This window comes from Bufo gargarizans, chromosome 6, assembly GCF_014858855.1.
Source record: "Bufo gargarizans isolate SCDJY-AF-19 chromosome 6, ASM1485885v1, whole genome shotgun sequence".
NCBI lineage: Eukaryota > Metazoa > Chordata > Amphibia > Anura > Bufonidae > Bufo > Bufo gargarizans.
The window spans coordinates 303,552,236-303,568,679 of NC_058085.1; the positions used below are offsets into that span (position 1 = coordinate 303,552,236).

The 16,444-nt window shown below is 42.9% G+C and overlaps 1 protein-coding gene across 1 annotated transcript in view; it reads left to right on the forward strand.

Annotated features, from left to right (window-relative positions):
• The window catches only part of PCDH15 (protocadherin related 15), a 1,384,495-nt gene that overhangs the window by 950,190 nt on the left and 417,861 nt on the right, over positions 1–16,444 (forward strand). The window contains exon 21 of the mRNA XM_044299661.1: positions 8,885–9,025. Within this exon, the coding sequence (XP_044155596.1) occupies positions 8,885–9,025 (141 nt within the window). The remainder of the gene's footprint in view (positions 1–8,884; positions 9,026–16,444) is intronic.

Below are 16,444 nucleotides of genomic sequence, written 5' to 3' on the forward strand. Positions count from 1 at the left end.
GTGGCCGTTCTGCCACATCCACACGTCCTAGTGTACCAACTACCTCAGGTCCCAGTAGCCGCCAGAATTTACAGCGATATATGGTGGGGCCCAATGCCGTTCTAAGGATGGTAAGGCCTGAGCAGGTACAGGCATTAGTCAATTGGGTGGCCGACAGTGGATCCAGCACGTTCACATTATCTCCCACCCAGTCTTCTGCAGAAAGCGCACAGATGGCGCCTGAAAACCAACCCCATCAGTCTGTCACATCACCCCCATGCATACCAGGGAAACTGTCTCAGCCTCAAGTTATGCAGCAGTCTCTTATGCTGTTTGAAGACTCCGCTGGCAGGGTTTCCCAAGGGCATCCACCTAGCCCTTCCCCAGCGGTGAAAGATATAGAATGCACTGACGCACAACCACTTATGTTTCCTGATGATGAGGACATGGGAATACCACCTCAGCATGTCTCTGATGATGACGAAACACAGGTGCCAACTGCTGCGTCTTTCTGCAGTGTGCAGACTGAACAGGAGGTCAGGGATCAAGACTGGGTGGAAGACGATGCAGGGGATGATGAGGTCCTAGACCCCACATGGAATGAAGGTCGTGCCACTGACTTTCACAGTTCGGAGGAAGAGGCAGTGGTGAGACCGAGCCAACAGCGTAGCAAAAGAGGGAGCAGTGGGCAAAAGCAGAACACCCGCCGCCAAGAGACTCCGTCTGCTACTGCCCGCCGCCATCTGGGACCGAGCACCCCAAAGGCAGCTTCAAGGAGTTCCCTGGCATGGCACTTCTTCAAACAATGTGCTGACGACAAGACCCGAGTGGTTTGCACGCTGTGCCATCAGAGCCTTAAGCGAGGCATTAACGTTCTGAACCTGAGCACAACCTGCATGACCAGGCACCTGCATGCAAAGCATGAACTGCAGTGGAGTAAACACCTTAAAACCAAGGAAGTCACTCAGGCTCCCCCTGCTACCTCTTCTGCTGCTGCCGCCTCGGCCTCTTCTGCTGCTGCCGCCTCGGCCTCTTCCTCCGCCTCTGGAGGAACGTTGGCACCTGCCGCCCAGCAAACAGGGGATGTACCACCAACACCACCACCACCACCTCCGTCACCAAGCGTCTCAACCATGTCACACGGCAGCGTTCAGCTCTCCATCTCACAAACATTTGAGAGAAAGCATAAATTCCCACCTAGCCACCCTCGATCCCTGGCCCTGAATGCCAGCATTTCTAAACTACTGGCCTATGAAATGCTGTCATTTAGGCTGGTGGACACAGACAGCTTCAAACAGCTCATGTCGCTTGCTGTCCCACAGTATGTTGTTCCCAGCCGCCACTACTTCTCCAAGAGAGCCGTGCCTTCCCTGCACAACCAAGTATCCGATAAAATCAAGTGTGCACTGCGCAACGCCATCTGTGGCAAGGTCCACCTAACCACAGATACGTGGACCAGTAAGCACGGCCAGGGACGCTATATCTCCCTAACTGCACACTGGGTAAATGTAGTGGCAGCTGGGCCCCAGGCGGAGAGCTGTTTGGCGCACGTCCTTCCGCCGCCAAGGATCGCAGGGCAACATTCTTTGCCTCCTGTTGCCACCTCCTCCTTCTCGGCTTCCTCCTCCTCTTCTTCCACCTGCTCATCCAGTCAGCCACACACCTTCACCACCAACTTCAGCACAGCCCGGGGTAAACGTCAGCAGGCCATTCTGAAACTCATATGTTTGGGGGACAGGCCCCACACCGCACAGGAGTTGTGGCGGGGAATAGAACAACAGACCGACGAGTGGTTGCTGCCGGTGAGCCTCAAGCCCGGCCTGGTGGTGTGCGATAATGGGCGAAATCTCGTTGCAGCTCTGGGACTAGCCAATTTGACGCACATCCCTTGCTTGGCGCATGTGCTGAATTTGGTGGTGCAGAAGTTCATTCACAACTACCCCGACATGTCAGAGCTGCTGCATAAAGTGCGGGCCGTCTGTTCGCGCTTCCGGCGTTCACATCCTGCTGCTGCTCGCCTGTCTGCGCTACAGCGTAACTTCGGCCTTCCCGCTCACCGCCTCATATGCGACGTGCCCACCAGGTGGAACTCCACCTTGCACATGCTGGACAGACTGTGCGAGCAGCAGCAGGCCATAGTGGAGTTTCAGCTGCAGCACGCACGGATCAGTCGCACTACAGAACAGCACCACTTCACCACCAATGACTGGGCCTCCATGCGAGACCTGTGTGCCCTGTTGCGCTGTTTCGAGTACTCCACCAACATGGCCAGTGGCGATGACGCCGTTATCAGCGTTACAATACCACTTCTATGTCTCCTTGAGAAAACACTTAGGGCAATGATGCAAGAGGAGGTGGCCCAGGAGGAGGAGGAGGAGGAGGAGGAGGAAGAGGGGTCATTTTTAGCACTTTCAGGCCAGTCTCTTCGAAGTGACTCAGAGGGAGGTTTTTGGCAACAGCAGAGGCCAGGTACAAATGTGGCCAGACAGGGCCCACTACTGGAGGACGAGGAGGACGAGGATGAGGAGGAGGTGGAGGAGGATGAGGATGAAGCATGGTCACAGCGGGGTGGCACCCAACGCAGCTCGGGTCCATCACTGGTGCGTGGCTGGGGGGAAAGGCAGGACGATGACGATACGCCTCCCACAGAGGACAGCTTGTCCTTACCCCTGGGCAGCCTGGCACACATGAGCGACTACATGCTGCAGTGCCTGCGCAACGACAGCAGAGTTGCCCACATTTTAACCTGTGCGGACTACTGGGTTGCCACCCTGCTGGATCCACGCTACAAAGACAATGTGCCCACCTTACTTCCTGCACTGGAGCGTGATAGGAAGATGCGCGAGTACAAGCGCACGTTGGTAGACGCGCTACTGAGAGCATTCCCAAATGTCACAGGGGAACAAGTGGAAGCCCAAGGCCAAGGCAGAGGAGGAGCAAGAGGTCGCCAAGGCAGCTGTGTCAATGCCAGCTCCTTTGAGGGCAGGGTTAGCATGGCAGAGATGTGGAAAACTTTTGTCAACACGCCACAGCTAACTGCACCACCACCTGATACGCAACGTGTTAGCAGGAGGCAACATTTCACTAACATGGTGGAACAGTACGTGTGCACACCCCTCCACGTACTGACTGATGGTTCGGCCCCATTCAACTTCTGGGTCTCTAAATTGTCCACGTGGCCAGAGCTAGCCTTTTATGCCTTGGAGGTGCTGGCCTGCCCGGCGGCCAGCGTTTTGTCTGAACGTGTATTCAGCACGGCAGGGGGCGTCATTACAGACAAACGCAGCCGCCTGTCTACAGCCAATGTGGACAAGCTGACGTTCATAAAAATGAACCAGGCATGGATCCCACAGGATCTGTCCGTCCCTTGTCCAGATTAGACATTAACTACCTCCCCTTAACCATATATTATTGGACTCCAGGGCACTTCCTCATTCAATCCTATTTTTATTTTCATTTTACCATTATATTGCGAGGCTACCCAAAGTTGAATGAACCTCTCCTGTGTCTGGGTGCCGGGGCCTAAATATATGCCAATGGACTGTTCCAATGTTGGGTGACGTGAAGCCTGATTCTCTGCTATGACATGCAGAATGATTCTCTGCTGACATGAAGCCAGATTGTCTGTTACGGGACCTCTCTCCTCTGCCTGTGTGCTGGGCCTAAATATATGCCAATGGACTGTTGCAGTGGTGGCTGACGTGAAGCCTCATTCTCTGCTATGACATGCAGACTAATTCTCTGCTGACATGAAGACAGATTCTCTGTTACGGGACCTCCCTCCTCTGTGTGTGTGCTGGGCCTAAATATATGCCAATGGACTGTTGCAGTGGTGGCTGACGTGAAGCCTCATTCTCTGCTATGACATGCAGACTAATTCTCTGCTGACATGAAGCCAGATTCTCTGTTACGGGACCTCTCTCCTCTGCCTGTGTGTGTGCTGGGCCTAAATATATGCCAATGGACTGTTGCAGTGGTGGCTGACGTGAAGCCTCATTCTCTGCTATGACATGCAGACTAATTCTCTGCTGACATGAAGACAGATTCTCTGTTACGGGACCTCTCTCCTCTGCCTGTGTGTGTGCTGGGCCTAAATATATGCCAATGGACTGTTGCAGTGGTGGCTGACGTGAAGCCTCATTCTCTGCTATGACATGCAGACTGATTCTCTGCTGACATGAAGCCAGATTCTCTGTTACGGGACCTCCCTCCTCTGCCTGGGTGCTGGGCCTAAATATATGCCAATGGACTGTTGCAGTGGTGGCTGACGTGAAGCCTCATTCTCTGCTATGACATGCAGACTAATTCTCTGCTGACATGAAGACAGATTCTCTGTTACGGGACCTCTCTCCTCTGCCTGTGTGTGTGCTGGGCCTAAATATATGCCAATGGACTGTTGCAGTGGTGGCTGACGTGAAGCCTCATTCTCTGCTATAACATGCAGACTAATTCTCTGCTGACATGAAGACAGATTCTCTGTTACGGGACCTCTCTCCTCTGCCTGTGTGTGTGGGCCTAAGTATATGCCAATGGACTGTTGCAGTGGTGGCTGACGTGAAGCCTCATTCTCTGCTATGACATGCAGACTAATTCTCTGCTGACATGAAGACAGATTCTCTGTTACGGGACCTCTCTCCTCTGCCTGGGTGCTGGGCCTAAATATATGCCAATGGACTGTTGCAGTGGTGGCTGACGTGAAGCCTCATTCTCTGCTATGACATGCAGACTGATTCTCTGCTGACATGAAGACAGATTCTCTGTTACGGGACCTCCCTCCTCTGCCTGGGTGCTGGGCCTAAATATATGCCAATGGACTGTTGCAGTGGTGGCTGACGTGAAGCCTCATTCTCTGCTATGACATGCAGACTGATTCTCTGCTGACATGAAGACAGATTCTCTGTTACGGGACCTCCCTCCTCTGCCTGGGTGCTGGGCCTAAATATATGCCAATGGACTGTTGCAGTGGTGGCTGACGTGAAGCCTCATTCTCTGCTATGACATGCAGACTAATTCTCTGCTGACATGAAGCCAGATTCTCTGTTACGGGACCTCTCTCCTCTGCCTGGGTGCTGGGCCTAAATTTATGAAAATGGACTCTTACAGTGGTGGGTGACGTGAAGCCAGATTCTCTGCTATGGGACCTCTCTCCAATTGATTTTGGTTAATTTTTATTTATTTAATTTTTATTTTTATTCATTTCCCTATCCACATTTGTTTGCAGGGGATTTACCTACATGTTGCTGCCTTTTGCAGCCCTCTATCTCTTTCCTGGGCTGTTTTACAGCCTTTTTAGTGCCGAAAAGTTCGGGTCCCCATTGACTTCAATGGGGTTCGGGTTCGGGACGAAGTTCGGATCGGGTTCGGATCCCGAACCCGAACATTTCCGGGATGTTCGGCCGAACTTCTCGAACCCGAACATCCAGGTGTTCGCTCAACTCTACTGATAACCACTATGCATCCCGAGCAGAACACTTCCGACTAGATGCCTTGATGCCCTAATATTGCAGTACTGCATTCATCTCTGATTACAGATCCTGTTTGTGCTTGTCTTTTTTAATATAAGCCTGTCTTACAAAAATTTCTGCTGGAAGTGCCAGATTTCAACCGAGTCTCTATGACTGCAAATTGATGCTTAGAAAACTATGAAAACTTTTAGAATGAACATATTTTTTGTAATAATCATACTTTGGAAATATTTCATTTTAATTCGGAAAGTTCACTTCTCTTATGTAGAACAACCTTTTATCCTGTTGCAATGCTTTTAGAAAACCAATAGTTTTGTGCTCATATATGCAACCTTGAACTTTTACAATAAAGAAATGGAAGCAGACTTGAGTCAGAAAGATACTACTACTGAAAACTTTCCAATTGCAAAACATATTATTATTGTGAAATTTAATGGCACTAGACCTGGACCTGACTTATGTCAAATATGAGTCAGAGCTTAGAAACTTGGCAACTAAATGAGTCATAAATTTGAAGAAACTGTGAAATATATTGCCTCATAACTGGAACTGCTTAGACTACATTCACATCTCCAGCAAACAAATCTGGCAGTCTGTTTCAGCAGTGCAACAGACTACCAGAATTATCGTATCCACCATAGCCTGATACCGCACACCACCACGCACTGCTGGATTCACATGGAATATAATGGGCTCCCATTGTGATCCAGGGCGTTTATGGCTAAAAATGTCTGCTTTCTGCCAGACAAATACCACTGCATGCAACAGTATTTGTCCATCAGAAAGCCAGAATGTATATAGGAAACCCACTGGATTGTTATTGGATCCCATTATAGTCAATGGTGATCCTGCACTGCCTGGCGGTGTCTGGCTATGCCAGATACGGTAACGCCAGTAGTATGTTTCTTCACAAGAACAGTATGCCACAATAACCTGCTGGAAATGTGAACATAGCCTTAAACTGACCTCCACTCAGTACTTTATATTTTCATACTTTCCATGTGCCCTTACCGCCTGCCGCTGCTAATCTATACTGGATTGCATTGTTGGATTGAGGAAAGCAAACCAAATCGAGAGGACATCTTGAGCACGAACACTGTGTAATTCAGTGGTGGTTTGCAGTGGGGAACCGGGGTGGGAGTAAGAGAATAAAAGGTACCAATCATAGGTCAGTTTAAGCGATATGACTTGTGCTGTACTGCAGTTTAAAGTGGTAAATCGAGGTGATAAATTTATTTATTAAGGGAGTTTTTCTGGATCAGAAAAAAAACAAGTGATCCCTGTCAGCCTTTGATTACTCTGCTGCTGTGTTATGGTGCCTGTCTACCCAACCCTAGCCTCAGCTGTCTCATGCTGTATAACATTGGAGCTAATAGTCGTGCTGGAATGGCAGGGGTTTTATAAGTTGAGTAATAGGCCTTTTGTTAATTATTTTCAGCCCACTTACTTGGCAAAAACTTTTTGTTGATCATGGAAAACGCCTTTAAATAATGTATGGAAGGTTTTGGAATAAGTGATACAACATCTTAATGATAAAATTTGTAAATCGTCAAATATAGAAAAAAATGAAAAAAGTTTGTGTGGCCTCCAATGGAAATATAGTTTAGGCTAGATTTATTAATTAGGATAAGTAAAAAAAAAAAAGGTGCCAATTGTGGTGTAGCTCAATGACTGCCCATAATAGGCATGGTATAAGAAAAGCATCAAATGTTGCTACATTTGTGTCATTGACATCAATGTAAGAATTTATTTTTCTACAGACAGAAACTATTTGAAATGCATTCTGCATAGCACTTGTCTTAACCCAAAAGCTTCCAGTGGTGGAGTAACCAACTGTATCTTTGTTTCATTCGTTGGCATCAATGTTTGTATGGCTGCTGCACGATACAGTGATTGTTGAGTGGCTCTGTTCTGCTCTCCCTCTCTGCTACCACCCATTGGTCTGGCAAATGTGTGCATTTTTTTTAGACCTAAAGGTCAAGTACACAGGATGTCCTGTCTATTGTCTGTGATGTCTTATTTACATGTAGCTATATTTTCTGCCATAGCTCACAATGATTTAGCATGCTGCCAAGACGGTAAGGGTCCTAATTTTTAGTGGCCTACTTTGGCGTACGCTTCTGTGAATTGTTTTGTCATCAGAATACACTAGGACACTTGTCATTGTTCCTTCCTTTTAAAGGCAATCTACCTCACATGCAATTTTTATGATCAGGACAGTCTGCTTTGAGACTGCTTGTACAGCACTGACCCCTCCTCAGATTATGAATCTTCTCAAACATTAGTAAATCTGTTGCTATAGAAGACTCCTAAGGAGACTCTGACCTTGAATGTATCTTACGCTGAATTTGCTAACGAAGCTGAGGAACAGTGGTACAGTCGGTCTATACTGCCAGTAGACAAAATGGGGAAAAAGGTGTACCATATGGCTACTAGGAATGATAAAAGAATACACCAGACACATGAATTATGAGAAGGGCATTCCTCCAACCTCTCTGCAGTGACTGAAAGGCTACAGTGCATATGTTCCTAAACAGCAAGTGGGAAGAGGTGGAAGAGTGCTCTCCTCATGAATGCACCAGGCTTATAAACTGTGTGCGGTGTATTCCTTCAGTGCTCCTAGCAGCCAAATGGTGAAACATTTGTTGTGATGCTTTTGCTAACAGGGTTACCTACCTGTAGCAGTAATATGATGTAATTGCATAGGCACCATGACAGCTCTCCTTTAATCTTTATGATGGTGTGTGTGCGTATGAGGAGTGACAGACACAAAGCATTAGTATTTTGTATTGTTTTACCTTTGGAGAGACACTGTTTCGGAACTATTCTTTAAGGGGGTGTTCCACTCTTTTTATATGTCATCAGTGGAGGTGTCAGGACTACAAAGCTACATTAAAATATACAATGTATTTTGCTGTGTAGTTCCAACGCAGGTGTTACTGAATAACAGCTAGTCCGTTGGGTGCTTGGTGTCAAACCCTGCCAATTGATAGCCTATACTGAGCATAGATTATCAATAAGTGGAGTAGTATTCAGCCCTTTAATATTATGATTTCTAAACACAGATTAGCAGCATATAACAATGTACAGGAATTGAAAGATCCTGAGAGAGAAAGTAGGATCAATAGGGTCATTGATAAATATGTCTTGTTTTGCTCCTATAATTTGTATAATTTGGAGTTTTGCAGCATTTTATTATATTAACGGATATGACATGTTTTAGATTATTTTTCTTCATGTTTTTTTTTTTACTAAATATACCACACTCCTGCTTCACTGGTATTTGTTTTATTCCTGTTTATGATCTTGGTTATTATAATAACATTTAAGCTCTGATTTTATGTTTCATCCTTGTTTATCTCATTTAGTCACGTGTTGTTTTATTGAATGCATTCATCAGGTATTTACAGTTTCATTTTAACTTTTTGCGCCTTTTTTAGGGTACGCCTGCAAGTCTTGTGAGGTACAAGGTGGATGTGTCCGTATTTCCATATAGTGCTAGTATATTTGATGTAGAGGAGAATACTGGTCGAGTTATAACCAGGGTTAATCTCAATGAAGATCCCAGCACAATATTCAGGGTAAGTTTTATGAAGAGATTTTCAGCTTTCTGTTAGATACTCATTCACTCCCCACTTTCTTTCATTTTTCTTCCCCTCGTCTTCTATCATGCTTCCCACACATCCCATTTGTTATTTGTTTCTTGAAGTAATTTGATGTCTTACATATATTAACTTAATTCAGCTTTTTTTTAACGATCCCTATATATCTTGTAGGGCTAAAGATAATTGCAGGCATTCAACTTCTCATAAATTTTTTAAGAATGTTATGGTTGATTGCAGAGCTTTGGATGAGGAAGCATGTGCCCCTGGTGGTAGGTGCTTGAGGGATGTCTGCAAAACATCACTCTGCCATGGCCAAGATATTGAGATTATTGATCAGATTTACTATATTCACCAGAACTCTCTGATTGAGCCAGAATTGTGGCACACATGTTCTCCAACACATTTAGTAAAAGTATTAGACTTGGCTTAGTAGAAAGTAGTTGTGGCCTGTGTATTGGCGTATGGCTTACAATGTAGCATCATGCACCAGAATTGAACTAGAATTTTAGGTGTTCCACAAGAATTAAAGGAAAATGTAAATGAAATTTCAGAATTTCACTTTTTTGCCAGATTTTAGATTTTAATAAATTTTTTCCAGTAACAAAGCAAGGGATAACAGCCAAACAAAACTCAATATTTGTTACCCTGATTCTGTAGTTTATGAAAACACCCCATATGTGGTCGTAAGCTGCTGTACGGGCACACGGCAGTGCGTAGAAGGAAAGTAATGCCATATGTTTTTTGAAAGGGCAGATTTCACTGGGATAATTTTAGGTTGCCATATCACATTTGAAGACCCCTTGATGCACCCCTAGAATAGAAACTCCAAAAAAGTTACCCCATTTTAGAAACTACAGGATAAGGTGGCAGTTTTGTTGGTACTATTTTAGGGTACATATGATTTTTAGTTGCTCTATATTACACATTTTGTTAGGCAAGGTAATAAAAATAGCAGTTTTAACACCTTTTTTGTTTTTTACAGTGTTAAATCTGACAGGTTAGATCATGTGCTATTTTTGTAGAACAGGTTGTTACGGACATTACATAATAAAGCATTTTTGAAAAAAAAATAGATTTTTTTAGTGTCTCCATATTCTGAAAGCCATAGTTTTATATTTATATTTTGGGTGACTGTCTTATGTAGGGGCTCATTTTTTTCAGTATGAGTTGATGGTTTGATTGTTACTATTTTAGGGTGCATATGAATTTTTGATTGCTCGTATTACCCTTTTTGTGATGTAAGGTGACAAAAAATTTCTACGGTGTTCACCTGAGGGGTTAGTTAATGTGATATTTTTATACAGCAGGTGCAGGTTGTCATGGACTTGGCAATACCTAATATGTATTTTTATTTATTTAATTAAGTTTTACACAATAAAAGCAATTTTTAAACAAAAAAAAAATCATGTTTGAGTGTCTCCATATTCTGAGAGCCATATATATTTTGTTTTTGGGTGAATGTGTTAGGTAGGGTCTAATTTTTAGCGGAATATGATGTCGGTTTGATTGGTATGATTTTGGGGTGCGTATGACTTTTTGATTGCTTGGTATTATTCTTTTTGTGATGTAAGGTGACAAAAAATAGCTTTTTTTACACCGTTTTTATTTGATTTTTTTTACGGTGTTCACCTGAGGGGTTAGTTCATGTGATATTTTTATTCAGCAGGTTTTTATGGACGAGGCGATATCTAATATGAGAGCCATAGTGTTTTTTATTTTTTTTGCCCGATTGTTTTATGTAGGGGCTCATTTTTGTGGGATGAGGTGACAGTTTGAATAGTACTATTTTGGGGGAATACACCTTTTGATCGCTTGGTGTTGCACTTTTTGTGTTGTAAGGTGACAAAAAATGATTGTTTTTGCACAGTTTTTTTCTACAGCGTTCAGGTGAGGGCATGTCATCTGATATTTTTGTAGAGATATTTTTGTAGAGCTGGTCATTATAGATGCAGCAATACCCAATGCCCATATGTAAGTTTTTTTTTTTTTTTTCGTTTTTTTTTTACAATTTTATATGTTTTATTTAGGAATTTTTCATTTTTTACTTGAAACTTTAAAAAAAAAAAAACTTTTTTCTCTCTTTTTTTTTGTCCCACTCTGGGACTTTAACTTCTGGGTTCTGATTCCCTTTGCAATGCATTACAATACAATCTATATTGTAATTCATTGGCTGTCAGCTTTTATGCTTCCAGCCTGCCTGTGAGACCCAGGCTAAGAGCTGGATCTTACAGGCTTTTGTAGAAGGCAAGCTCCAATGCCTATGGAAGGCATTGGGCTTGCCTTCTCTGCCATAAGGTCTCCTCCACTGCAGTGCGGGGACCCGTCGGGGAAGCGTAGGGCACTGGTACCCTCAGTGAACCCTCTGCATGCTGCAGTCAGCTTAGACCACAGCATGCAAAGGGTTAACATGCCTGCATCAGTGTTTTCACTGATGCTGGCATATGCAGCAGGGGTCCGGCTGTCAGTGACTGCCGGGTCCGTGCCGCTGATTGGGCGGGTTCAGCTCCTGAACCTGCCCGATAAGCCCGCCGTACATGTACGGTGCTGGTCCTTAAGTCACATCCACCAGTGCCGTACATGTACGGCGTGGGTCCTTAAGGGGTTAATCATCCATTTTTGTTTCTTTAACATACACACAATTACAATTTAGTTTTTTTTGGGTGGGGGATTATTCAATTTAATTAAACCAACATATAGGTGATCAGTACACCAAAACACAGGGTAGTGCAACAATTTACCTGTGATTGTTAACTTGAAAATAAGCAGCAGACCTCAATCGACTGTTTCTATTTATTATATATCCACATAGTTGGAATTGTATTTTTTTGGAATTGCTCAATTTAAATTGAACCAGTACATAGGTGATAAGTACACCAATACACAGAGTACAGCATCAATTCACCTGTGAGTGTTAACACTGAACAATGCCAGAAGATGCCAGTAGCACAAAGGTTAAGAAATGACAAGCTCAGATTCTTATCTACAAATGCTCACAGTTTAGGGAATAAGATCAATGAACTTGAGGCTATAATGGCATCTGAGAATATAGATGTAGTGGCTGTTACTGAGACGTGGTTCAAGGGGAGTAATGACTGGGATATATCAATACCAGGGTTCTCTCTATACAGGAAAGACAGAGAAGGCAAGAAGGGGGGAGGGGTGGCCCTGTATGTGAAAGACAGCATAAAATATAATTTGATACAAGTTAGCGAGAACAATTTAGAGTCAGTTTGGGTTACCTTGCAGCTTGATAATCATAAGGTAACTCGTGTAGGTGTGATATATAGACCACCTAGCCAAGTCAAAGAATTAGATGATCTACTAGTTGAGGAAATAGCTAAAATGACATTGAAGGGGGAAGTTATCATTATGGGAGACTTCAATCTTCCTGATGTAAACTGGAAAACCAAAATAGCTAGTTCTGCCAGGAGTACAGATATTCTAAATTCCCTACTGGGATTATCTCTACAACAAGAAGTTGAGGAGCCAATCCGGAAGGAGGCCATTTTAGATTTAGTATTCACAAATGGGAATTTGGTATATGATATTACTGTAGGGGAAAGCTTGGGATCTAGTGATCACCAGTCAGTGTGGTTTACTATAAGTACAGTGACTGAGTCACACCACACAAAAACAAAAGTTTTAGATTTTAGAAAAACGGACTTTTCTAAAATTAGATTAGTGATATATGAGTCCCTATCAGATTGGAACAGTTTCATTGGAGTCCAGGAGAAATGGGACTACTTAAAAGAGGCACTATTGAAGGCAACAGAAAATTGCATTAGGCTTGTCAGTAAAAGAAAAAAAGGAAAAGACCACTGTGGTACTCAGCAGAAGTGGCCAAAATCATTAAAAACAAAAAGATAGCATTTAGGAATTATAAAAAAACAACAACGAGGATGACAGGCTAATTTACAAGATTAGGCAGAGAGAGGCCAAACAAGTTATAAGAGCTTCTAAAGCACAGGCAGAAGAGAAATTAGCTCAGTCAGGGAAAAAAGGCGATAAGGCATTCTTCAGATACATAAATGAAAAAAGGAAACTAAAACAAGTAATTACAAAATTAAAAACAAAAGAAGGAAGGTATATGGAAGAAGATAAAGAACTAGCTGACTGCCTCAATGAATACTTCTGTTCAGTCTTTACGAAGGAAAATGAAGGAAAAGGACCTGTTAGGAAAGAAGAATAATGAATCTTTTGATGCATGTGTCTTTACAGAGGAAGAGGTTCTAAGTCAGCTGTCTAAAATCAATACAAATAAGTCACAGGGGCCTGATGGGATACACCCAAAGGTATTAAAAGAGCTCAGCGGTGAACTAGCAAAACCATTAACAGATTTATTTAACCAATCACTGGCAACAGGAGTCGTCCCAGAAGATTGGAAATTAGCAAATGTTGTGCCGATTCACAAGAAAGGTAGTAGGGAGGAATCGGGCAACTATAGGCCAGTAAGCCTGACATCAATAGTGGGGAAATTAATGGAAACCATACTTAAGGAGAGGATTGTGGAACATCTAAAATCCCGTGGATTGAAAGATGAAAAACAGCATGGGTTTACTGCAGGGAGATCATGTCAAACTAATCTTATTGATTTTTTTGATTGGGTGACTAAAACAATAGATGGCGGAGGTGCAGTAGACATCGCTTATCTAGGCTTCAGTAAGGCTTTTGATACTGTACCACACAGAAGGCTTATCAATAAATTGCAGTCTTTGGGCTTGGACTCCCATATTGTTGAATGGATTAGGCAGTGGCTGAGGGACAGGCAACAGAGGGCTTTAGTCAATGGAGTATATTCAGACCAAGGTCTTGTTACTAGTGGGGTACCTCAGGGATCTGTTCTGGGACCCATATTGTTTAATACCTTTATCAGAGAAATTGCAGAAGGCCTCGATGGTAAGGTGTGTCTTTTTGCTGATGACACAAAGATTTGTAACAGGATTGATGTTCCTGAAGGGATACACCAAATGGAAAAGGATTTAGGAAAACTAGAGGAATGGTCAAAAATCCGGCAACTAAAATTTAATGTGGATAAGTGCAAAATAATGCACCTGGGGCGTAAAAACCCAACAGCAGAATATAAAATCAGTGATACAGTCCTAACCTCAGTATCTGAGGAAAGGGATTTAGGGGTCATTATTTCAGAAGACTTAAAGGTAGGTAGACAATGTCATAGAGCAGTAGGAAATGCTAGCAGAATGCTTGGGTGTATAGGGAGAGGCATTACTAGTAGAAAGAGGGAGGTGCTCATGCGCTCTACAGAGCACTAGTGAGACCTCATTTGGAGTATTGTGCTCAGTACTGGAGACCATATCTTCAGAAGGATATTGATATTTTGGAGAGAGTTCAGAGAAGAGCTACTAAACTGGTACATGGATTGCAGGATAAAACTTACCAGGAAAGATTAAAGGACCTTAACATGTATAGCTTGGAAGAAAGACAAGACAGAGGGGATATGATAGAAACTTTTAAATACATAAAGGGAATCAACAAGGTAAAAGAGGAGAGAATATTTAAAGAAGAAAAACTGCTGCAAGAGGACATAGTTTTAAATTAGCGGGGCAATGGTTTAAAAGTAATATCAGGAAGTATTACTTTACTGAGAGAGTAGTGGATGCATGGAATAGCCTTCCTGCAGAAGTGGTAGCTGCAAATACAGTGAAGGAGTTTAAGCATGCATGGGATAGGCATAAGGCCATCCTTCATATAAGATAGGGCCAGGGGCTATCCATAGTATTCAGTATATTGGGCAGACTAGATGGGCCAAATGGTTCTTATCTGCCGACACATTCTATGTTTCTAAAATGGGGGAATGTTTTTGTCCCTCTTAAAGGAGGACATATTTCATTATAACCAGGAAACACTGTGTACACAGCTTGTTGCAGCTTACGATGAGCTGAAAGAGAGGCCCCTCTCCACCTCCCGTAGAGTCACCCCCTTCTTGCCACCATCAGCAGCAGAAGCCCTGGCAGCAATAGCAGCAGCAGCCATTTCAGTCTCCTCACCATGATGCAAGAATTTAAACTCTTCCCCTACTGATAATGTCAAGGAAGAGATGGAGTAGTGGAAGCTAATTATTTTTTGCCCAATTATATTGTTCTCCAGGAGATAAGTTGTGAACAAAAGTGTCTAGCAGGAGCTTTCTCCTCTCTCACCATTAACTACTCATACACATTTGCAGAGCCAAACATGTGGCCATTATGCATGGGGGAGTCCAGGGGTTGATTGGGAACTCAAAGTGGCCCTGGAAAAGAATGTAAAAATGGCCCCATGTTGTAGGTGGAGCCAAACTGGCAGAAGGTGTGGCCAAGTCAAGTAGGCATGGTCAGCAAACTGTTAGGCCAGCTACAAATACAACCTTGCATATTAATGAGTAGCAGACTGTCATACTACATTCTTACACAGATTCCATATTAGGCTGAGATGAGATCACCATTTCTTTTTCCATTCTTCTGATCCATCAAAAGAACAGAATATAAAAAATATAAAAAATGGATACTATAAAAATAAAACAGATCCTGAATATAAGTTATGCAAATTTGGCATCCATTTGAGCCATTTCTGCCTGAGGTCTGTTATTTTAGAAAAAAAAAGTACTGCATCAGAAGAATACAAAAAAAACCTATGATGTATGTACTATGATCCCTTTAATCTGAATAAAGCCATACACAATTCTGTGTTCTCAGAGAAAGGATCACCAAATTCATTAGCCAGTTCAGAATATTGGATCCTATACCTATATTATTTCAGAATTCCTAGAGTATTTAAAATAGGTTTTCTAACCCAGACAACCACAGTGACAGACCAAGAATATGCTATTCTGATGTCTCCCTTGGCACTTTCAATTTTCTATAATTTGACAGGACTGAAGCAGATGATGTATGATGATGGGTTATAAATAATGACGTAATTGGAGTTTCAGTATATATGAAATGATTCACAAGTAGTACAGAAAAACTTTGCACCACACAATATATAGACACGTACACAAGCACTCTATAACATATACAAAACCAGGAGACAGTTCTGCTTGTCTGCTCTTGTGGCATCTCCTCTGTATTTGCTCCAGTACAGGTTACAACCCATTGTTCTACAATGCATTAAGTTGTTTTGATGGGAAAATAAGTATGTTGTCACATTTGGTTTTGATGGATAAAATCACCTTTATAAAACATTTTTCTGCTTCATTTACAATCTCCTTTAAAACAAATACAAGAAGCACTCCACATTTTAAGACATACGACTTACAAAGTAAGACTTCTAGATCTTAGAATGTAAAATAAAAAAAGTCTTCTGGAAATGAGCTTATGCATCTGGTTTATTTAGTACAATTTCTGTAATGTAATTATATTGCATATATGTAATTAAACATGTTGCTTTATTAGATTTATAAAG